The sequence below is a fragment of the Pseudorasbora parva genome, chromosome 19 (assembly GCF_024679245.1).
Source record: "Pseudorasbora parva isolate DD20220531a chromosome 19, ASM2467924v1, whole genome shotgun sequence".
Taxonomy (NCBI): Eukaryota; Metazoa; Chordata; class Actinopteri; order Cypriniformes; family Gobionidae; genus Pseudorasbora; species Pseudorasbora parva.
Genome location: NC_090190.1, coordinates 40,475,808 through 40,500,052, shown reverse-complemented (window position 1 = coordinate 40,500,052; position 24,245 = coordinate 40,475,808). Strand labels below are relative to the sequence as shown.

At 39.3% G+C, this 24,245-nt stretch overlaps 1 protein-coding gene across 10 annotated transcripts in view; it reads left to right on the top strand.

Moving 5' to 3' along the window:
* The window catches only part of ptk2aa (protein tyrosine kinase 2aa), a 117,038-nt gene that overhangs the window by 72,699 nt on the left and 20,094 nt on the right, over window positions 1-24,245 (top strand). For 5 of the 10 annotated variants that reach the window (XM_067426413.1, XM_067426412.1, XM_067426418.1 and 2 more), the window contains 15 exons: window positions 3,093-3,233; window positions 3,981-4,058; window positions 4,537-4,644; window positions 6,514-6,631; window positions 6,908-6,938; window positions 8,223-8,287; window positions 9,151-9,240; window positions 11,828-11,845; window positions 12,531-12,587; window positions 16,641-16,664; window positions 17,782-17,879; window positions 19,376-19,460; window positions 19,714-19,814; window positions 20,975-21,090; window positions 21,647-21,747. In XM_067426413.1, coding sequence (XP_067282514.1) covers window positions 3,093-3,233; window positions 3,981-4,058; window positions 4,537-4,644; window positions 6,514-6,631; window positions 6,908-6,938; window positions 8,223-8,287; window positions 9,151-9,240; window positions 11,828-11,845; window positions 12,531-12,587; window positions 16,641-16,664; window positions 17,782-17,879; window positions 19,376-19,460; window positions 19,714-19,814; window positions 20,975-21,090; window positions 21,647-21,747 — 1,231 coding nt within the window. The remainder of the gene's footprint in view (window positions 1-3,092; window positions 3,234-3,980; window positions 4,059-4,536; window positions 4,645-6,513; window positions 6,632-6,907; window positions 6,939-8,222; window positions 8,288-9,150; window positions 9,241-11,827; window positions 11,846-12,530; window positions 12,588-16,640; window positions 16,665-17,781; window positions 17,880-19,375; window positions 19,461-19,713; window positions 19,815-20,974; window positions 21,091-21,646; window positions 21,748-24,245) is intronic. The other 5 variants (XM_067426415.1, XM_067426419.1, XM_067426420.1 and 2 more) reach the window with 5 other exon arrangements.

Here is a 24,245-nt window from a genome sequence, read left to right as displayed (position 1 = left end):
TATTTATTTCAGTCCAGCAGACCAGCGCACTGTTTGCCATTAAGTGTAGTAAAAGCGTATCTGTGATATTTGAGGCTCGATGTGCTGCGGTGATACGCTAATTCCTTGTTGTACAGCTTGCTCACAACCGTGCTCTTGTCGACGCTTCCATTCTTTCGTTTTTAAAACAAAATTTCCCATCCACGGGGCCAAGCAAAGCAGTCTCATCAGCTTCTTCGCTCATGTTCACTATGGTTTGTTGTTGTCGTGACTCGTGAGCGCTAGTTGGTGTTCCAGTATAATCGGTCCGTCGAAACTCATTCATTGAAAAACGCTCCGCGGTGCAAACATAAGTGCGGTTAAATTTTTTTTTTTTGCGTAATTAATTTTAATTAATGCGTTAAAGTCCCGTAATTAATTAATCTTAATTAACGCGTTAAAGTCCCGGCCCTAATATATAAATAATACACATCAGCCTCCATTTGTGTTATTGAGATCTATTCTAGTCAACGGCCAACGTTAAATCTGTCCATCATATGAGTGACCGTGTCTCTTAAACCACTCAATGCAACTTTTTGAAGCGTCAGAGTGAATAGACCTTCAGAGGAGGGACAGAAACCTCTGATTTCATTAAAAAGATTTGTGTGCGTGAACTGAAGTGTTATAGGTTTGGAATGACGTGAGGGTGAGTAATAGAAGATTTTGGGTGACCTGTCCCTTTAATGCTGGTTGTGATGAGGGGGAAAACCACATGGGTGTTTTAAACTGGAGTGTGTCAGTGTGTGCAGCTGGCGTGAGAATAGTGTTGAGCGACTCGCTGCTATTGAGAGCGTCCCACACACCCCTGCAGACAGATGCTCAGTAAAATACTGGGGTTGTCCTCTGACCCTGGAGTCACCCTTAAACATTTGCGCACGCGTGTGTGTGCCTGCATGGGTGTGTGAGTGTCTATGAGTGTTTGTGTTTGTTTGTGTGCGTGTGTGTTTGTGTCTGCGTGTGTGTCAGTGTGAGTGTGATTGTGTTTGTTTGTGTGTGTGTGTGCGTATAAGAGTTTGTGTGCTTCAGTCGGTTTGTGTGTGTGTGGGTGTTATTTTACTGCCCCAGATTATTACCCTTCCTCCACTGCTCCCATCGGCCGTGTGTTCCTGTTGTCCGAGAGCTGTTCATTTAGCCGGATTATAGCGTTTAATCAGTTTGCTTCCTAGAAAATGTTTAAAAAAAGTGTCCAGTGTCAGCGCAGAGAGCAGACCTCATCTGATGGTGTGAGAAGTGGGGCTGAATTATCAGCGGAGCCATCTGTCCCCCCGACCGCATAAATCAGATTCAACCGCGATTGAGTTCAGCTCGCAGGTCAACTTTTAATAATGCTTTTCACAGGGCTTATTAAAGGGATGGTGAAGATCCTGTCAGCATTTACTCTCTATCATTCCAAACCTGTAAGACTTTTTTTGCTGTGAAGCCCAAAAGGAAATGTTTTGATGAGCTGCTGTTTTCCGTTCAGTGAAAGTCAATGAGCGTGAGAGATAAAGTGCTACATGTCCATATGTGCACTCAAGATTGGGTCCTGTGAGGCTTATATAAGTCTTTTCTGCTCAACACGGCTGCATTTATTTATCTTTCATTTATATTTATTATACATGATGGCAGAAATATCCCTTTAACACAGGAAAGATAATAGATGACAGATATTAATATTCATGTATCATATATAGGAAACATGCATATTAGCCTTGATGACAGTATAAGTTAGGTAAGCTGTATTTATTTGTTAGAATTAATACATTTGTTATTTTTATTACTATTATTATTAATTATTTTTTGATTTATATTTTTATTCATGATTATTATTATATATTTATTATATAACGTCATAGCAGCATCCAAATTGAAATATTTATTATTATTTTAATAGGATTAATTACTAACTTTTACATTAATAAGTGAACATTTACCCATTGTTATCAACGGCTCCCTGTTATGAAAAGTAAAGTAAAGATTTGAGGCGGCGTGTCGTAATGAAGCGAGTAGGAAAGGCACGTTTCCCAAGATGTCCATCAGATCTTTCCCATAATTCCTCCAGAGATGTAAGAGCCGATACTGGGCCGCACTTCCTCTCAGGAAGGGTGGACCGTCCTGAAGCGTCTGCTCACATGTTTGTATGATGTGATCTGTGTCTCAATGTTAAGATACCCATAATGCCTTTCAGAGCTCAGATGATCTCTAATAGCACATAAGAGCCATTCAGTTGCACATGTAGCCAAATTTGAGCATGAGAAGATGAAGAAAAATGAGATGGACAGCTGGATTTGATGGCTGTTATGAACTTGAATTATCAGTTTGATTTGCTATTTACGCATGATTTTACTTTAGCATACAATATTTATTGTGCTGTTAGGGAGTTGCACAAACTCCCAAACCTAAATATATAACTTGGATGCATAACTCGTTCTTCAGAACATGTAAAATGTAGTTTATTTATCATTTCTGAGTTAAAATGCAGGTTTGAAGAGGTTTGAGATGGAGCGCTGTAATTGAACACTGCAAAAAATGCTCTTTATATTTTGTATTTTTTTTCTTGTTTCCACTCCAAATATCTAAAATTTCCTAAAGTATTAGATAACTCAAATGACATAAGATATTTTTTTCGTGTTTACTTGAAAATAATATCTAAATGAAGTGAGTTTTTGCTTAAAACAAGTAAAATTATCTGCTAATGAGGTGAGAAAAATAATCTTATTTCTGTTTGGGAGTATCAGAGTATCAGCACACACACACCCACACAGAGTCAAGATTATTTTTCTCACCCCAATGGCAGATAATTTTGCTTGTTTTAAGCAAAAACTCTCTTTATTTGGATTTTATTTAAAATAAAATAAAAACAAGACAAAATGTCTCATGTCATTTTACTTATCTAGTAAATGCTTTAAGATGCATCTTGATTTTTAGATGTTTGGACTCGAAACAAGACGAAAATGCTAAGTAAGAAGAGCATTTTTTGCAGTGATTGTAATGTTATTGGAGTGAACCTGAGCTAGTACTGGTGTTGTGGGGCTTGCCTGATGTTTTCATTGAGTGTGTGAGGTGTAACTCCGCTCTTTCTCTCTGTGTTTCAGGCCAAAGCGCTGAGGAAACAGATCCAGCAGACATTTAAGCAGTTCGCCAACCTGAACGACGAGCAGAGCATACTGAAGTTTTTTGAGATCCTGGCGCCCGTCTACAGATTCGACAAAGAGTGCTTTCGCTGTGCTCTAGGGGTACGCCAGGTCATGTGGTCAAACGCTGGCCTTTTCTGCCTCCTAGTGGACAGTGGGGGAGCCATATTTGTCCAAAATTAACTTGTTTCCCCTACAAAATAAACAAAAAATCCAAACCAATGGAAAATTATTTGAGAAAAATGACTGATATTTAACTATATTTTCATTTTACTACATAATATCTACCCGCACTACTGTTCCAACGTTAAGGTCAGTGAGATTTTCAATAGCAATAACAGCAACTGTTTCCAATCCTCATCTGAGAATGATTAGTGAAGGATCATGTGACTCTGAAGACTGGAGTAATGAGGATAAATTCAGCTTTGATCACAGGAATAAATTACACTTTACTATTTATTTAAATTGTAATAATATTTCACAATATTACAGTTTTTACTGTATTTTTGATCAGATAAATTCAGCCATGCTGAGCAGAAGAGACTCAGAAACATTTAAAATAATTCTTACAGACCCCACACTTTTGAACAGTAGTATACAGTAATACATTGCCATTTATTATTATATATTATATCACAGTTTGTTTTAATTTTGGTGGATTCCCTATAAAATGATACCCAAACACCTAGTTTATGCTCATTTTTACACCCTGCTGACAATTAATGATTTTTATTCTCTCTCTTTCTCTCTCTCTCTCTCTCTCTCTCTCTCTCTCTCTCTCTCTCTCTCTCTCTCTCTCTCTCTCTCTCTCTCTCTCTCTCTCTCTCTCTCTCTCTCTCTCTCTCTCAGTCGAGTTGGGTCATCTCAGTGGATCTCGCTATCGGTCCGGAGGAAGGCATCAGTTACCTGACAGACAAGGGTTCCACGGTAACTCAAATCAACATCACCATAGCAACAAACAATGAGTTCCATCTGATTTAGGTTAATCTGAGTTGATTTTGTCAGTTGCTTGGTTCCGTTTACAAATAGCTCCGCCCACAGTGAAATGTCATTGGTCCAAAATAGTGCTTCACATCACCATATACTAAGTCTGAAAGATTCTGATTGGCTAATATTGATACAGTAATTTTCAGTGTGCAAAAAAACATTAGTTGTTCAGAATGCACTTAAGTTTCAGATACACCTGTGAGCTGGTGTATTGCCCCGAGTCCTTCAGGGCTTCTGACAGGAACACAAAGCTCTTGAGGGATGTTAATCACATGGTCTGAGACAAAAGATTTTATCTGGAGGCAAAGCTGATGAAAAGTGTTGATGAAACATCACAACTCAAGGATATCCTTATTTCAAAGCATGTCTTTCTTATTACACGTCTGTATATCATCACCTGTGCCTCTCTTTCTTTCAGCCGACACATCTGGCCAACTTCACACAGGTGCAGAGCATCCATTACTCCTGCGTGGAGGAGAAGGAGAGGAAGGGCGTCTTACAGCTGGACGTGGCAGGAGCCGCCGAGGTAAGCGACTGAGGCAGAAACTGTCCTTCCAATAAAGCCTGTGTGTGTTTTTGTGATGAAGTTTCATCAAATGAACTGAGGATCTACTGTTGGAAGTGTTTAGATTGAGATGTGTGACTCAGAAGGGTGTAAATCCAGCTCAACCCTGCGCTGACGGCGCTGTAATTTCAGACCGGCACTGTTATTTTGGTTTCTCTGTCTGCACTTTTCGTCAGTCTTTCTCTTTCTCTTTCTTTCTGTCTCTCTGTCTTTTGGACCGCATTTTAACTCAGATTTAGTCACTGTGGCGGATTCGTTAGGCTCATTTAAACCGATGTTGGTTAACTAAAACTAAAAAATATTTTAAATAAAATAATTTTCTGCAATTTAAATATGTCTGAAATAATAAAATATAAAAAGTAGTACTACAATTTTAAAAACTTAATTCAGTTATTTGCCAACATTTCCCATTTTTTTAAGGTGAAGTACAAAAATTACTACAGCTAAAATAAAATAAATGAAAGCAAAATAGAAATATATTTTTTTAAATAATGAAAATGACATCAGCACAGCAAAATTGCTCAAATTTTGAACTAAAATTTTAAAATATATATATTAATTGTTATTTGCCAATGTTTCCTATTTCTAAGTTACTAAAGCTAAAATTACTAAAGCTAAAACTAAAATAAACTAAATTAAACTAAAATGGAAATATTGCTAAACTTTTACCAAAAAAAAAAAAATGTTCTTTACCAACATTTCCCATTTTCAAGTACACAAATTACTGAAGCTAATACTAGAATAAAATAAATGAATGCTAAATATAAATATTGAGAAAAAATACAAAAGCACATAACAATTTCTACAATTTTTATTAAAATGTAAAAATTATATATATATTTTGTTTCAGTTATTTGCCAACATTTTCCATTTCTAAGTTGCTAAAGATAATTAACTAAATTTACTAAAGCTAAAAATAAAATGCAATAAATGACAGCTAAATAGAAATATTTTTTAATTATAAAAAATGACAAAAGCACAGCAAAATTACCAAAATGTTAACTAAAATGTAAATATATAAATATTTTAAATCAGTTATTTGCTAATGTTTCCCATTTCTAAGTTACTAAAGCTAAATTTACTAAAATTAATAAAGCTAAAAATAAAAATAAAATAAATGAAACCTAAATGGAAATATTACTATACTTTTACCTAAAATTTTAAAAACTTATTTTAATTGAGTAATTTGCCAACATTTCCATTTTTTTTAAGTTGAAGTATAACAATAAAAATTAAAGAAGCACATAAAGTTACTAAAGCTAAAATTACTAAAGCTTAAACTAATAAATTAAACCTAAATATATATATAAAAAAATATTAAAACTACAACTAAAATGAACATTTGAAAAATATAATTCAAAATATTAATAAATACTATAATAATATATGAATAATTCCAAAATAAGAGTCTTTTTGACAAATTTTTGACCGGTTCGTAAGAGTCATTTGTTTGGGAATCGAACTAGACTACACTTTTTGCATGCAGACAGAAAAGACAACAAAATACAGAGGTGTTGTATATTTATCGTCTGTTATTATCATTGTCTCATCACACTGTAAGGAAATGCTGTGGTGGGCGTGTCTGGGATTGTTTGTGGGCGTGTCTGAGCGCACTTGTGGGCGTGACTGGGATTGTTTGTGGGTGTGTCTGAGCGCACTTGTGGGCGTGTCTGGGATTGTTTGTGGGCGTGTCTGAGTGCACTTGTGGGCATGTCTGCAGCTGTGTGTGTGTTTTTGGTCTTTGCAGCTGGTCTCTGCTATAGCTTGACGTCATCATGTGTCTGGTGTTGATGATAATGCCTCATTGTGTGTCTCTCTTGTTTCTCGTAGCCTCTCACGATCAGCACGCCATCCTTCTCCACCGCTGAGAACATGGCCGACCTCATCGACGGCTACTGTCGACTGCTCAATGCCGTCAGTCAGTCCTTCATTGTCAGACCTCAGAAAGGTATGTCTTCCTCACACTGCTGCATTGGGAGATGTCTGTATAGTAGTACAGAGGCAGTAAACTATGAATGGGTCGTATTGAGTGGGAAATTTCAGTGCGAAGCAGCACAGCAAGTCTGTTTCAGTAAGCTCAGCAAGACACAAATAAAACTTATGTAATGTGTATATAAATAGAGAGAGAAAATGAGTCCAGTGGTAGTAAAACATGAAGTGTTGGGTGGGTCTTGTTCTGCTGTTTGATTCCTCAGCTGATGTTGTGTGTTTCTCTGTCCTCCAGAGGGTGAGAGAGCTCTTCCATCCATCCCAAAGTAAGTCCTGACTTCACTTCACTGCAGTTCCTGAGCTGTTTAATTAACCGTCAGGCAGGATATTAATTTACTTTGACCACCCGTTAAAGCTTAAACACTATCAAACCAAGACAAACTGAAGACTGGGAAATTAGCTGGGTGATATATATCAAACATCCGCAGTATATTTGTGAGATTTTGACTAGAATGTCAAGATGGTTTTAATATATTTCCTTTTTTTTGCCAAAGTAGTTGAGTAAAGAACATTGTGTGTGTGTGTGAGTGTGTGTGTGTGTGTGTGTGTGTGTGTGTGTGTGTGTGTGTGTGTGTGTGTGTGTGTGTGTGTGTGTGTGTGTCTGTGTGTCTGTGTGTCTGTGTCTGTGTGTATATACACACACACGGCTGTCAAACGATTAATCCTAATTAATCGCATCCAAAATAAAAGTTTTTGTTTAGATAATATATGTAATATATGTGTGTGTATATATAATAGTATATATACAGTATTTTTCTGTATATATAAATACACACACACACACACACACACACACACACACACACACACACACACACACACACACACACACACACACACATGTTGGTCTATGTGGTTTACAGGGACTCTCCATAGTCGTAATAGGTTTTTATACTGTACAAACCGTATTTTCTATCCCCTTACACTGCCCCTGCCCCTAAACCTACCCATCACAGGAAACATTCTGCATTTTTACTTTTTCAAAAAAACATCATTTAGTATGTTTTTAAGGCCGTTTGAATTATGAGGACATTTGATATGTCCTCATAAACCACATTTATAGGGTAATACCAGTGTAATACCCATGTAGTTATACAAATTTGTGTCCTCATAAACCACATAAACAGGCTCACACACACACACACACACACACACACACACACACACACTCACACACACACATATAATGGGTGAATGTGAGGCGATATGTAAAGTGCTTTGAATGGCCACAGGTCTGTTAAAAGTGCAATATAAATACAGTCTATTTACCATATATATATAAAAATGTATTTAAAAAAATTAATAAATACAATAATGTTTTAATATATACATGCATGAGTGTATTTAAATAAAATATTTACATTTTTATTTACATAAAACTTTTTGAGTATATGGATTGTTATAATGCATATTTTCAGCTGGTAACAAAGCAAACGCTCACGTTCACCTAAAAAAGCATTGTTATGTTTGGATAACTTCTTTTTGTTAGATTGTTCATGGAAACAACAATAATCACCGTTTTGTTTGTTAATGAAATTGTTTCTCCCCAGACTTGCCAACAATGAGAAGCGGCTGGAGGGGATTCGGGCAGGAGTTCGTGCCATCTCTGTTTCAGGTAAGACACGCCTGCCATTTATCTGATTCATCAGGTTTACTGGACCGATGTCCTGCTGAGCATTCTGGGTACTGACTCTCCAAAGAAGACTTCACAGATAGATCAGATCTGCTAAACTTTATTGGTCTCTATAATCAAAATATGTTGTTTTAAAACAGGTGTAAGGGGCTCGTTCAGTGGAAGTCTGGGATTCTCAGCTGTTTTATTGTTTAATTTCGTGGCTTAACACTTCCCCATCCAATCATATCCACAGTGGATTCAATCAAGTCCCGTCATATTTTATATACTGCTAAAGATTTGGTTTCACTCTGAAATATTACTATGAAATACATAGCAAATGCTGTTTCTCGGAGTCTTTAAAGCGTTTCTGATGTCTTCAAGATGTGGGCTGGTTTCTGCAACATCTGCACACATTTAAAGATCATCATCACTTGTGTTCCAGATGTTTGGTATCTTTAGCTCATGAATGTGTCTGCTGTTTATAAGCTGTTTTCAGCACAATCAAAGCTAAAGTCGCTCTCTAAAGGCACCTTGCATATTTCAATGAAGTTTTTCTCATTTCAATGAAAACATGCTTCATTTTTCATTATTGCACTCTGTATATTTATTATCTTCAGCACTTATTCCTGGGTGTGTTTGCACCATTACTTGATTTGCATTATTCATTTAGTGAATAAAACTGTTTTTGGTGTGAAACGACCTGAGAGTAAAAATCTGACCATATGTGGTTTTCAGGCTGAAATGTTCAGTTTTCTCTCGGGAACTGGAAGATAAATATGTTTGTTCTGTGTCCAATCCTCCCTCCATATTCTCCTGCTTTGCTTCACTCTCTTTCTCTTCCCATCTGTCGTTCTTCACTGAAGACTCTGTGGCTCAGACGCCCACCAAAGCTGCTAAAGCTCGACGCTTTCTCCTTCCGTTTGTCCTCTGTTCCCATGATTCTCCTCCTAAGGGTACATGCTGTTCCTGTGTGTGTTTACACTAACCTTCACCTGCTGTCCTCCCTAGGCACATATTCAATCTGTCTCTCATGTGTTCATACCACAGCTCTGATTCAACCAATCATTTAGCAGGAAGTGTAGATCTTTTTGAAAGATATATTGATCAAAGTATACAAAGGTCTCGTGTCTCTTACAAGGATGTAGTTTCTACATCCCTGACAATCAAATCACATTCTACCTTAAATGTGTTTACTGGCCACACCTCCTCCTTGACTCCGCCCCCAGCACACATGTTTACTGGCCACACCTCTGTGACTCCGCCCCCAGCACACGTTTACTGGCCACACCTCTGTGACTCCGCCCCCAGCACACGTTTACTGACCACACCTCTGTGACTCCGCCCCCAGCACACGTTTACTGGCCACACCTCGATGACTCCGCCCCAGCACACGTTTACTGGCCACACCTCTGTGACTCCGCCCCCAGCACACGTTTACTGGCCACACCTCTGTGACTCCGCCCCCAGCACACGTTTACTGGCCACACCTCCTCCGTGACTCCGCCCCCAGCACACGTTTGCTGGCCACACCTCTGTGACTCCGCCCCCAGCACACGTTTACTGGCCACACCTCTGTGACTCCGCCCCCAGCACACGTTTACTGGCCACACCTCTGTGACTCCGCCCCCAGCACACGTTTACTGGCCACACCTCTGTGACTCCGCCCCCAGCACACGTTTGCTGGCCACACCTCTGTGACTCCGCCCCCAGCACACGTTTACTGGCCACACCTCTATGACTCCGCCCCAGCACACGTTTACTGGCCACACCTCTGTGACTCCGCCCCCAGCACACGTTTACTGGCCACACCTCTGTGACTCCGCCCCAGCACACGTTTACTGGCCACACCTCTGTGACTCCGCCCCCAGCACACGTTTACTGGCCACACCTCTGTGACTCCGCCCCCAGCACACATGTTTTTGCTGGCCACACCTCTGTGACTCCGCCCCCAGCACACGTTTACTGGCAACACCTCTGACTCTGCCCCCAGCCCACATGTTTACTGGCCACACCTCTGTGACTCCGCCCCCAGCACACATGTTTACTGGCCACACCTCTGTGACTCCGCCCCCAGCACACGTTTACTGGCCACACCTCTGTGACTCCGCCCTAACACACACGTTTACTGGCCACACCTCTGTTACTCCACCCCCAGCACTCATGTTTACTGGCCACACCTCTGTGACTCCACCCCCAGCACACATGTTTACTGGCCACACCTCTGTGACACCGCCCCTAGCACACGTTTACTGCCCACACCTCTGTGACTCCGCCCCCAGCACACATGTTTACTGGCCACACCTATGTGACTCCACCCCCAGCACACATGTTTACTGGCCACACCTCTGTGACTCCGCCCCCAGCACACATGTTTACTGGCCACACCTCTGTGACTCCACCCCCAGCACACATGTTTACTGGCCACACCTCTGTGACTCCACCCCCAGCACACATGTTTACTGGCCACACCTATGTGACTCCACCCCCAGCACACATGTTTACTGGCCACACCTCTGTGACTCCACCCCCAGCACACATGTTTACTGGCCACACCTCTGTGACTCCGCCCCCAGCACACATGTTTACTGGCCACACCTCCTCCGTGACTCCGCCCCCAGCACACATGTAGTTTTATTGGCCACACCTCCTCCGTGACTCCGCCCCCAGCACACATGTAGTTTTATTGGCCACACCTCCTCCGTGACTCCGCCCCCAGCACACATCTTCCTTTAACTGCACAAAATGTTGATTTATCTAAAGGTTCATATCAGATGCTGAGGTGTCAATCAGCTTCAGTCTTTCTTGTCTGACTTTGATTAATGCATGAATTTCATGAAGAAATACACTGGCCACATTTCACCCCAAAATGCACAAAATAAAGCATTATATTTGGCATTAAAAAAAAGGCCTATTTCAGTATTTTGTTGTTGCTTATTTTGCTTTTTGAAACATGTGAGTAAAGCACATTAACTGTAAATTCTCTTTATAAAGTAAAATCTTCTAGTCCACAATCTATAAATATTGAAATAGTTATTAAATATTTACATTTATTTAAAATTCATTTAAATGAATTACCATGAAATAAAATTAACATAATTTTTAACCATTTACTTTTCAATTTTAAAAATAAGTTGCATTAATTATATTATAAAAATCATGAATGATGAAATGGGAATGCCAGATTTTGTGAAAGTCACCCTATTATTTATAAAGTATATAACTGCAACTATGTTTTTACTGTGAACTGCACTGATTTAGACCCGTGGCAGAACAATACAGGCAGAGTGTGTCCACGTCCCAATTGAATCTCATCCCACACATTCCTGCAGCACGTCTAACCCAATATAACCGCACTAATGACTCTCAGAACAGCATGAACAAAACACATTTACTGCAGGAGCTGCTCACACAAACCAGTTAACCGCTTCAGAATCACGACGGGTGTGTGTGTGTGTGTGTGCGTGTTCATGCCTGCTGATGAATTAACCGTTCTTCTCTCTGGTCCTCTCCGTTCTTTGCATGCTCTCCTCGGACCCGCAGAAGATGGTAGTGGAGATGGTAATGTTTGTGATCTTCATTTCTCACTAACTCTGTGTGTGTGTGTGTGTGTGTGTGTGTGTGTGTGTGTGTGTGTGTGTGTGTGTGTGTGTGTGTGTGTGTGCGCATTTGGAAAGCTACTTGAATATAGACAATCGTGCATATGTTTAGTTGGAGTCTGTAAATGTGAGTTCTCCTTCACTTGAAGTGCATACTTGCTCTTTTGCTCCCTGCATTCCTTATGAGACAGACTTTAAAGGTGTAATTATTTAGAGAAGAGAGTGACCTCTCCCAAAAACAAAAACGCCGGACTAAATCTGTTTTGCATGAAGACGAAAGAGTCACTTCCTTCCCCTCGCTTTCTCAAGCACAACCACAGAGTTGCTCTCCGATTGGCCGGTGGGACAGACAGAGCTGCTCTCTGATTGGCCGGTGGGACAGACAGAGCTGCTCTCTGATTGGCCGGTTGGACAGACAGACACACAGATTAAGTTCAGAGGGTTTAAAAGAGAGAAGTGCACTTGAGTTTGTGTGTATGTGTCTTCATGGAGGAGTTTCCTGGCTTGTTTTCGGCCGGCTCTAGTTTCTGTAGTGGAAGGTTACATGTGTTTCGGGTGGTGTAGTGACCAAGTGGGCGTTATTTTGGCCTGTGTGTGTGTGTCTGTGTGTGTGAGAAATACTGACCACTGCTTCTATCTCGCTGCAGAAACAGATGACTACGCAGAGATCATAGATGAGGAAGACACCTACACCATGCCCTCTAGTAAGTACCTTCACTTGTGCTGTCTGTGAAGTGTGTATAAGTGCTGTCTCCCGGGATCCAGATGTTTCTGTCCAGATCTGTACGGTTTCGGAGCCAAATCCTGACCTTTTTTTCCCCCTGTCTGGCTCGTTTGGTTTGTTGATGTGGCGGCAAATGCAATTTAAAGTATCCAGCTTAGACATTCCAGAAAATTCTCTCTGGAAACTCATGAAGGATTCATCCTTTGTGAGAGTTTGTGTTGATTTATTCGATTTGATTAATCAAGTCTGAAATTAAAGCAGGACATGTTTGGGCATAATTCAGACACATCTCTGCAAGGGAAAATCGTGTGTGTGTGTGTGTGTGTGTGTGTGTGTGTTTGGATTGGGCTAAATCGGACACAATTCGCTTTGGGGACGTCCTCAACAGTATCTTCTTATTAATCTAATGTAAAAATGCAAGTGCTCTTATTGAGTTTGGAGTTTAATCTAAATTTACTTTGTATTAACACAGTACCCTCTTAAAAATAAAGGGGATTTTCTCAGATTTTTGGTTCCCCAAAGAATCTTTCAGTAATCAGTTCTTAAAATAGTTTTTTTTCTTTGTGTATTGGACATTTTAAAACCCTTTTTCCACTATAAAGTCCATTTTGTGTGATGGAAAGGTTTTTCATGGACCCATCAATGCCAATTAAGAGCCTTTATGTGTAAGAGTGTAGAGCCAGTGATGTGAGGTGAACGTGTGTGTGTGAGTCAGAGACTACAGACTTCATACACACTAACATTCACGAGTGTGTGACTTTACATGTGGCCTGTACAGACAATCACAGGATTCTGAATGAGGACTGAATGCATTTCGAGTGTGTTACAGAGCATTGAATGAATATTTGCCATGATCTACTCACACTGAAAAAACGCTCATGAACTTTTTTGTGCTCAACAGTCACTGTGGCTAGTGGTTTTCCAAAGGAACTAGTCACGCAGCATTTTCACTTGCAACAATTTTGACATCAATACCGTGGGTTATTTTTGAGATATTTTTAATATTATCTCATTTACAGCAGGTTTATTAGGCTGCTGTCACTTTAACAGCTGGCACACATCCATTACACTGTCACTTTAAGAAACATGCCACTATTTTTGAAAGTAGGCTCATTTTCCTTTTCCCCTAGAGTTAAACAGTTGAGTTTTACCGTTTTCACATCCATTCAGCCGATCTCCGGATCTGGCGGTAGCACTTTTAGTATAGCTTAGCATAGATAATTGAATCTGATTAGACCATTAGCATCGCGTTCAAATAATGACCTGAGTTTCTGTATTTTTCCTACTTAACTTGACTCATCTATAGTTGCATTATGTACATTAAAAGTTGTGATTTTCTAGATTTATATTAGCCTGGATGCCAGCCGAACTTAGCCCCGCCCACAAATTTTTTAGGTCGGGCAATTCGGTCTGGCATCGCTCCATAGAGGAGTAATTATCTCTGAACAGAAACTGTTCGGACCTATGAAATCATCAGGGCGGGCTTTAGCCGATGACGGACAGATGATCAACAGTAACGTAATCATCACGTCATCAAAGGGGCTTGGGTTATATTTGTTCAAATCCTAAACGGAGAGCTTGTTTGTATCTGCATCACCTTCACTATTTCTCTCAGAAATGATGATCATGTTGGGTAAGTACTCTGTGTATCATTAACTTATTTTACAACACTGGCAAAGATCGTGTATTCCAGCCAAATTTCAGCGCGCGTGCACAGGGTTGCCAAGTTTTTACAACAAAACTTTCTCGGGGGAAAAATGGCGTTTGGGGGTAAAATGTGTGTTATTTTGGCAAGGTTGCCTGCTAAAATTCGCACTCATGGGTCTATATATCACATAAAAGTCGCTTCAACCCACGGAAAAAAACGCGGACTTGGCAACACAGTGCAGTTGAGCTCTGTTGACATTTGACAAGTAACGTTATGCGTCGCTTCGTTGCTCTGATTGGTTGTCGGTCTATCCAATTGATGTCTTTCCTGGTTGGGTTGAAACACGCCTCATAATCACAGCCCAATGGAGCATCAGACTCATATTCTGACAAGAATTGAGTATGACCACGTCAGGCTAGATTTATATGGCTAGGAACTATACTCTAATTCCTGCGTAATATCATTGTGCCTGCTACATTCATGGTACGGCAGCAGAGTTTCTTGATTATTACGAAGACTAATTATCTATGCTAAAAGTGCTACCGCCAGACCCAGAGATCGGCTGAATGGATTAGAAAACTGTGAAACTCACCTGTTTAACTCTAGGAGAGTTGGAAAATGAGACTATTTTCTAAAATAGTGGTAAGGTCCTTTAAAACAGAACTGACTGTGTTCATATAAATACTCGCCAAGGCTGGCATTTTGACAATATATTGTGTATGTTTGACTGTTCAAGTGCAATAAGCTGCAAAAAATGTGCCTCACTTTGGGTGTTTGAGCACAAAATCTGTGATCTGTGACGGGAATGAGTAAAATAAGCGCAATAGATGCAATCCCATGCCAAAATTCAAGACAGTAACAATATTCATCTGGAGCAAGTGGAGGCAGGGTTTGTATCACTCTCTTTCAGAGAGATGAGAGAGAGAGCAGCTGGTATCTGTGTCTGTTCTGAGGAAAATGAGTATGGGAAGATATTTCAGTATCGAAAAAATTGACATTTTGACACATCATTGCTCTTAGTTCATTATTTCAGATGCTTTTTTGAAAGACTAAAATTGAAAAAAGTATATATTATATATCAGATTCAACCCGTCAAAGTGGCTATTGACTGTGAGTGCGTCACACACCACTGCTGAAATACACACACATTCACTGGTTGGCGGATATTCATGTCAAACCTTGAATAAAACATAATCCAATAATCGTTTTTTTTATATCTCCAAATTTAGAAAAAACATTTTTTCACTGCACCATCATGTTGTTTCAAACGTTTGATTTTCTACTGTGTAACACAAAAGCAGATGTTTAGCAGAATGTTCATGCTGCTCTTTTTCATCAAATTAAAGTCAGTCATAAATATAGTACAAAATGACTTATTCACTATGCAAGTGTTCTGATGCTAAATATTTTAGACGTAACCCTCATGTTGTGTTCTGGTCATTTTGTGCCGTGGAGGATTTCGCTTTTCCCAAAATTGCTTGTTTAATGTTATCACATTGGACTAAACCGTACTGACTTCACTCACACAGGGTATAACACACTTTTTCCCCCTCCTTGTTAAACTTGTGGTGTTCTCAGTTAAAAATGACCGGCCTACAAAAAATTGCTTATGCAATGTTATTGCCAAATATTGACCTTTTTGTCAATTTGTTTTCTTTGGATTAGCACAGATGTTGCATTTCTTTTTGGAGCTGATTGATTATAGGCCTCATTAATCTGATGCGCCTCAGTTTTTTGAGGTGAATAAGCTCGAGTGAACTTTCTTAACAGTGGGGATGCATAAGCTCACATTAATAATGCCGATGATCAATCGTTTCCAAAAACAAATATAAAACCTGTGGTAATCATAAAACAAGTTGACAGAATGAATCCAATATTTTGGGGTAATGGAGCATAATGAGGGATTTACAGGCAAAAGGACTTTCAACAGAGCTCAAGTGTTAGATTTCTGTTGATCATCACTTCATGCTAACGTTTGGCTTCTGAGGAATATAAACTACTGTCATGTTGCTTTTGCTCCTTCACTGCAAAAAAAGGTTGCCTTGTTTTCCAGTGCAAATATCCAAGCAAAAACATACAGTTACTTAGGATGCAAAATGGCATATCTTTTCTGAGAAATGTATCAAGTTATTCTTAAAGAACTTGTTCATACTTAACAAGAAAAAGTTGACTGAGACATTTTCCAAGTGTTTTTTATGTTGTGTTGTAGTTTATTTTTTATAATATGCTGAATACAAACACGCATACATCAGTGTGATGATTTATAACAGCTCTTTCCTGAGTGTTTGACATGTCTGTCATCTCATCCCTCTGTTTCTCTCTTTCATCCTGAGCTTTAATTCTGATCTAAACACCCAATCTCTCACTCTTCTCTTTAACAACCAGCCGAATGCTATGGATTAGACGCAGGTAACGCCATCCCTCTGTCTGTGTGCTTCCTCTTTCTTCTCTCTCTCTCTCTCTCTCTCTCTCTCTCTCTCTCTCTCTCTCTCTCTCTCTCTCTCTCTCTCTCTCTCTCTCTCTCTTTCTCTCAGTTTTTGCCGTGTGCTTGTGTTTGTTTTAGTAGCAAGGTCCTTCTCGTATCATTGGCAAATGCAGGTTTTCGTATGTTGTATGAAATTGTGTCTTGTGGTACTCAAACCATTGACCATGGCGTTGTCAGCGCTGCGATCTACCAGTCAGTCTGGGGTAGCAAAGTATTTTAATGTCCAAAAACATGGCGCACAGCATTGTTAAGGCTTTTTATTATTATTATTAAGCATCTTTGTTATTATTAATTAAAATAATGATTATTAATAATAACCAATTTAGATATTTGTGAGTTTAAATACTTTGTATAACTGAAGACCTGCAGACGTCATTGATATGTAGACAATGAGATTTGTTTTTGTTTTGCTTGTTTATATTTCTTAGTTTTGCTTGTTTGTTTATTTGCTTGTTTTAATAAATGTTGCAGTTTTTGGTTATAATCAGTTACAATGATATTCAACAAGGACGCATTAAATTGAACAAAATTCACAGGAAAGAGATTTATATTGTTACAAAAGTTTTATTTATGCATTTTATATGTTTTATTTTGCTGTATCAAGAACATTTAAGACTTTATTAAATACACATTTCAGGATGAACTCCATATTTAATATGTCTTGCATATTTGTGTAATCTTAATATTCATCTTAACATGCATATCTTAATATTTAATGTTACCTTTAATTTTTATAACCAGTTTTTTGTCATCTACGTTCTCTCACAGCCTCGTCTTCGTTTGTGTACTGTTAAATATGGCGTCCACCCTGACTGAGGCCTTTTGTTCATGATCTCAGTGTTTCTAAACCGGTAATTGGCAGCTTTGAGAGCGTTTGATGAATCGCTGAGCTCAGTAATATTGTTTTGCTCCGTCAGAGCTGCTCGTGTGCAGCATGTCGTTCCTCTGAACACACTTGACGCTCGGGGTTTGTGATATTTGTGGCTTCCTCTGATGTTGGTCTCCAGGTTTGTGACGTTTGGTTCCTTGTGTCTTTCGTAGCTCAGGACTATGAGATCCAGCGGGACAGAATCGAGTTGGGACGGTGTATCGGCGAGGGGCAGTTCGGTGACGTCCACCAAGGGGTTTACATCAGTCCGGTAAACTGCATGTTAATCATCCACACAGTCCCAACAACAGTCCATCCCAAACAAACACTGTCAGACCCAGGGGCCTATTGCACAAAGCTAGGATAAGGGATTAAGCCGGGATATCTTGGTGATTTTGACATCTGTATGCAAAATTTAGTACACTGCTGTCATGTAAACGTACCCTGAAGGCACACACATGCCAAGAACGATAACGAAATATAACTGTATATTAGTGGATAAATTGAGCCAGGATCACCAAGATATCCCGGCTTAATCCCTTATCCTAGTTTTGTGCAATAGGCCCCAGGACTGATGTACCGCTGGAGCCTTCCAGAGTTTCCTAACGGGGAACTAAAGTAGAGCCTGTGGTAAACATAACTTGACCATACTTTGATGTTTTGTCCAGTATAAACTACACACACTCACACCGAATTTTAAAGCAGTTATGTTTATTTTTGCGAAAGTATCTTTCTAATAAGTGACTAGATAAGAGCGTTTGGGGTGTGAGTGTGTGTAATTTACAATGTAGGACAAAATGCTTTGTTTACCACAGGTTTTAATTTACTCTCAAAATTTAAAAAAACACAGGACAAACATGTCGTCTGAGACAGCAAAGAGTGATTAGCGCTCTGTGGAGAAGTTTGTCCCTTTAGGGCTACTGTAGAAACATGGCGGCACAAAATGGTGATTTCACTGTACAGGACCTGCGGTGTATGTAGATATAAAAAAAAATAACGGTTCATTAGTAAGGTGTTTATACTCCACTGAAAACGGTTATGGATATTATATTGCATTTCTCTCATTAGATCCTCATAAATACTACACACTGCACCTTTAACTGTAGTTTTCAATGCATTAAGCTTAACCTTGTTATTTGATCAAACAAATATTTTTCTTTCATGGAAAGTATTTTTGATGAATAAGTTTATTAGTAAGAACAAATAAGTTTAGCAATTTAGAACAAGTCAACATTTGATCTCAAACTAGCTTTTTTTAATCTTCTTTTTCAATAAATATGATTATTAAATGATTTTTAAAAATGTTATATTTAAATAAATACATTTTGAATTTAAAATAATTAAAAAATGTAAGCTATAAATATATCATATTGTTTAAATATATTATTTAATGTACATATATGTTTGTGTGTGTGATCATACAGTATGTACACACAGACATATATACATTTAATAATATATACACATATGTAAACACAAACTTTTATGTTAGATGCGATTAATCGATTTGACGGTACTCGTTTTTATGTTTTTTTTTGTATATATTTTATTGATTTTTATCAGAACTTAACATTTTTATATTTTATGTTTTATTGTTTAAAAATAATGTCACACAAATCAGGGTTTTAAACCGTATTTTTTAATAATTTATTTGTCTTAATGTCCCAAATGTATGTTAGCCCTATTCCCCTGTCACCTGCTCTTCACTGTGTTCTGAAGCTGTTAAACGTGCATGTGTTTGACTTCATCATGTGCTGTACCTGACAGGAGAACCCATCATTATCTGTGGCCATTAAGACGTGTAAGAACTGCACCTCCGACAGCGTGCGTGAGAAGTTCCTACAGGAAGCTCGTGAGTATTTTAAGCAACGCTTCACACTACTGACCCACATCACTTGTGAATTTTTAGCTGAGGCAGTTCTACTTTGAGAAGTTTCTTTTTTCTCCGTCTGAACACATGATGCATTGCAGAGTAAATTTTAAAAGTTGAATATGAGGAAGTCACCATTGCCACAGTTTCAGAGAAGTCAGAATCCCACAAAACCAGTGTGATTTTGCAAATGTAATTTTGCATGAGAGTGCTTATGTGATTGTATGTTTGACAGTGACAATGCGGCAGTTCGACCATCCGCACATTGTGAAGTTGATTGGAATAATCACTGAAAATCCCGTCTGGATCATCATGGAGTTGTGCACGCTTGGAGAGGTGAGACTTGCTGTCATTTTAAAGTGGCCCTGTTATGCTATTTTAAACAGTCCTAATTTTGTATTGGAGTCTCAGACAACAGGTTTACATGCATCCAAGGTGTGTCTGAAACCGTTCAATAAAGAATTCAGTCTCTAAACCCAATCTCTGAAAAAATAGCATTTGCATCAGCTCTTAAAGATAAACCTACAGCTCTCTGTAGCCAGGTTTGAATCCAAAGATTTATTTATTTATTATTTTGCGGGAAAAGGTTTAGCGCGTACATTTTTACCGATATAGCTGATGTCCCAATTATGGATACATGTTTGCAAATTTAACACAATCTTTTTCTGTTTAACTCTAGCACATTAATTATATGCCAATATGTCATGGAAAAAACAATTTGGAAACACTTTTTGCTGAGAACAAAATTTTGCTTTACACAAATAAATGTGGTGTCACATGACATAATTAGTGTTCACATTTGTGGGGTTTCTGTTAATGGCGTTAATTAATGGCGTTTCAATGGTGCATTAAATCTGTTATATTCATATTATTATTTTGGATAGCAAATTATTGTATTACAATTGGTAAGAATGAGATGCGTTACCTCTCAAACATTATTCATCCTTGCTTTTGTAATTCTGTTAAATATGTTTTTATTGATTACACATTTTAATTTGATTTGATTTTATAACAAATTAAAATGTATTAGTTTTGTTCTGAGGATAAAAAAAAAGTCAAATTGCATTCTGTAGACTAAAAAAATTGTGCTGATTTAAAATGTTGAATTTAATCAACGTCAAATGTGAAGTATTCGGCAACAGCTTGGATATTGCTTGACCACTTTCATCGTGTGACGGAAACCAAACTCCCATTAGCATATCTGAAACTCAGCTCTTGACACAGTCATATTAACAGTAACGACGGCAGCGGAAAACAGCGTCTTCTCGACATGAACAACTCAAACAAACTCTTCCGGTCTCAGCTACAGTGTTTGAGGACAGGTGTAATGCAAATATGTTACAAATGTCATTTAGAATCGCTTCTTTCCTTATAAAACTCGATTTATCATGTATTTTGATCTTTGCAGTCATGTCTGAAAAAGCACAATAGGGGCAAACTCTGCTTTTAGACTCACTGCAGAACCATCTGGAAATCACCATTGTGTTTATTTTTAGTTGCGGTCGTTCCTTCAAGTGAGGAAGTACAACCTGGACCTGTCTGCGCTGATTCTGTTCGCCTTCCAGCTGAGCACAGCGCTGGCGTACCTGGAGAGCAAACGCTTTGTGCACCGGTGAGCATCAACATTTTTATTTTATTTACAGTGCCTTGCGAAAGTATTCGGCCCCCTTGAACTTTGCGAACTTTTGCCACATTTCAGGCTTCAAACATAATCATATGAAACTGTAATTTTTTGTGAAGAATCAACAACAAGTGGGAGCCCAGTTTTTCAGTTTTTGATTTGTTAAAAAAGTTTGAAATATCCAATAAATTTCGTTCCACTTCATGATTGTGTCCCACTTGTTGTGGATTCTTTACAAAAAATTACAGTTTTATATCTTGATGTTTGAAGCCTGATATGTGGCAAAAGTTCAAGGGGGCCGGATACTTTCACAAGGCACTGTATTCATTTATTTGAGCATCTGAGTTCTACAAAATTCAACATAGTAACACATTTCAACAGAAGGATACATGCGCAAATGATTAAGAAAATTAAAATAAAGGGGAAAAATAGAAAACATAGAAATGATGCTCAAAAGTCAGAAGACATCACTGCAGTATGAAGATCTTCACAGGCACAAACTCTTTTCTGATCGTAACGCACTAACATAAATGTGTGTTTTCCGCAGGGACATTGCTGCCAGGAACGTGTTGGTGTCTTCCACGGATTGTGTGAAACTTGGTGACTTCGGTCTCTCTCGATACATGGAGGACAGTTCCTATTACAAAGGTAAATCAGACTGCCTTTTTACTTGCCATTTAACAAGCAATTAACCACAATAAAACACAATGTACTTAATATGTTTGTGCAGTAAACACGACAACAAGTCACAGAGGTTTTTATTAAACTAGGTGAGGACCCTCAAAAAGTCCTAATAATTAATGCATGAAATAGGCATGCCCAGAATAAGGAAATAGCGGCCTCTGGTGGAGAGTGAAGGCATATTTGATTTGTTTATAGTCCATAAACAACTCAGGCTTTATTTTAACGAACTGAGCGCATGGTCTAAAGCAGTGGTTCTCAACCCTGTCCTGAGGACCCCCTCACCCCTGCACATTTTGTATGTCTCCCTCATCAGACACACCCACTTTAGGTCTTTTAGTCTCTACTAATGAGCTGATGAGTTGGATCAAGTGTCTGATGAGGAAAACATGCAAAATGTGCAGTGGTGGGCGTCCCCAGGACAGGGTTGAGGACCACTGGTCTAAAGCGGATGGCGCATGTGCTCTTAGGGTGTGTCCGAATCCACTTTTGCTTGTTTAACGACTGGAAAAACGGTTGGCATGCCTGGCCAGAAGAGCACATGGTCCAAAAGGGTTCTCCCTCGTCTCTTAATGAGTCATGGGTGTGTTTTGGGCATAATGTGCAATAAACCAATCAGAGTCTCATCTTCCATTCACTTTAAGAGACAGTTGCGCTGCACCATGGCGGATTCACTATCTACATTGCGGAGAGGAATCCTTTTATTTTTAACATTTAAATGTGTGTGTGTGTGCTGATGTGTGTCCCTATGTGTGTAATAATCAGAGTGTACGTGCGTTGTGCACCGCCTATAGACTTGTATTACTAACACACCATTTATATAATACAAATAATACTGCACTATTGACTTAAGAGCAGGTTTGTGTTGGTCAGTGGTCAGTGGTTTTCAGTTCCTTACAATAGCAACACTCCAGCAATGCTCCTGAACACTCCTGGTTTAGTCCAGACGCCCAGATGGGGAACAGATGCGCCAGTGCATTTGAGATTTAAACAATGAGGAGCTGGACATAAAAAATGAGAACTGCGTCGAGCTGAAACTAGCAAAAAACACCTGGTGCTGCATTGCCCTCGGTGTGTGATGGGGTCAGACAAGGGGGTCCTTGTCTGCAAAATGTTTTTGGTCTGTCAAATTGTTAAAGGGATCCCCTGGTGTTGAGACTTGTATGGCTTAATATAACATAAATGATGTCTCTTACTGAATTATGTAGTAGAAAACCCATGAAAGATCTACGTTATTTTAAAAATCGATTTTATATTTGGACCATGGGCGGCGCCATTTTGTTTGGGTTGTTCTAGGTTGATGACGTAGATTGGTTGAACTCCTCAATCAGCTGGCGTTACCCGTAGCTATTTTTACCACAACGCAACTCGAAAATTGTTTCAGAGTTAAACAAAACCAATGAATTCCTTTGTAATTATACTTAAAACACACTCAAACATACATGTGCACACAAACTCACCTACACAAGTCACAAACAGATCGGCGGGCGCGCACACGACAGGCTCTGTCTCAATCGAGATGTTGGGCTGCTCAGTCTCCACGACAGGGGCTGAATCTGAAATCGACCCTATACCCTTAAATAGGGCATTATTTGAAGGGACGGACATTTGTAGTGTTGTCCGACACCATAGTGGACGTTCGAGTGCAGTCATTCAATCTCACGTTCCACCGCAATAACGAGTAAAGCCGATTTACAAACTGCTGTCTGACTTCACGCACTCAAACATACATGTGCACACAAACTCTCTCTCTCACACAGACTCACACACACCCCAACAGATCGGCGCGAACACACACACACACACACCCCAACAGATCGGCGCGAACACACACACACCCCAACAGATCGGCGCGAACACACACGCACGCACTGCGCGCGCATACATAACCCTCAATCTATTCCCTGTGTTGATATCCTGTTCAACACATCCTGTTCCCTAGATAGACTGTTGATAGTAGATTAACTATAATGCCTAATGTGACCAGCAGAGGGAAATATCTAGGTAGGACGATGGGATAAAGTAACGTGAGGAAGAGAGGCAGGATGGTTTGGTGATGATGCATGCGATTGAGACAGAGCAGTCAGGTGTGTGTGTGCGCGCCCGCCGATCTGTTTGTGACTTGTGTAGGTGAGTTTGTGTGCACATGTATGTTTGAGTGTGTTTTAAGTACAATTACAAAGCAATTCATTTGTTTTGTTTAACTCTGAAACAATTTTCGAGTTGCGTTGTGGTAAAAATAGCTACGGGTAACGCCAGCTGATTGAGGAGTGCAACCACTCTACGTCATCAACCTAGAACGCAAACAAAATGGCGCCGCCCATGGTCCAAATATAAAATCGATTTTTTAAATAACGTAGATCTTTCATGGGTTTTCTACCACATAATTCAGTAAGAGACATCATTTATGTTATATTAAGCCATACAAGTCTCAACACCATGGGATCCCTTTAAGCCGGGTGAAC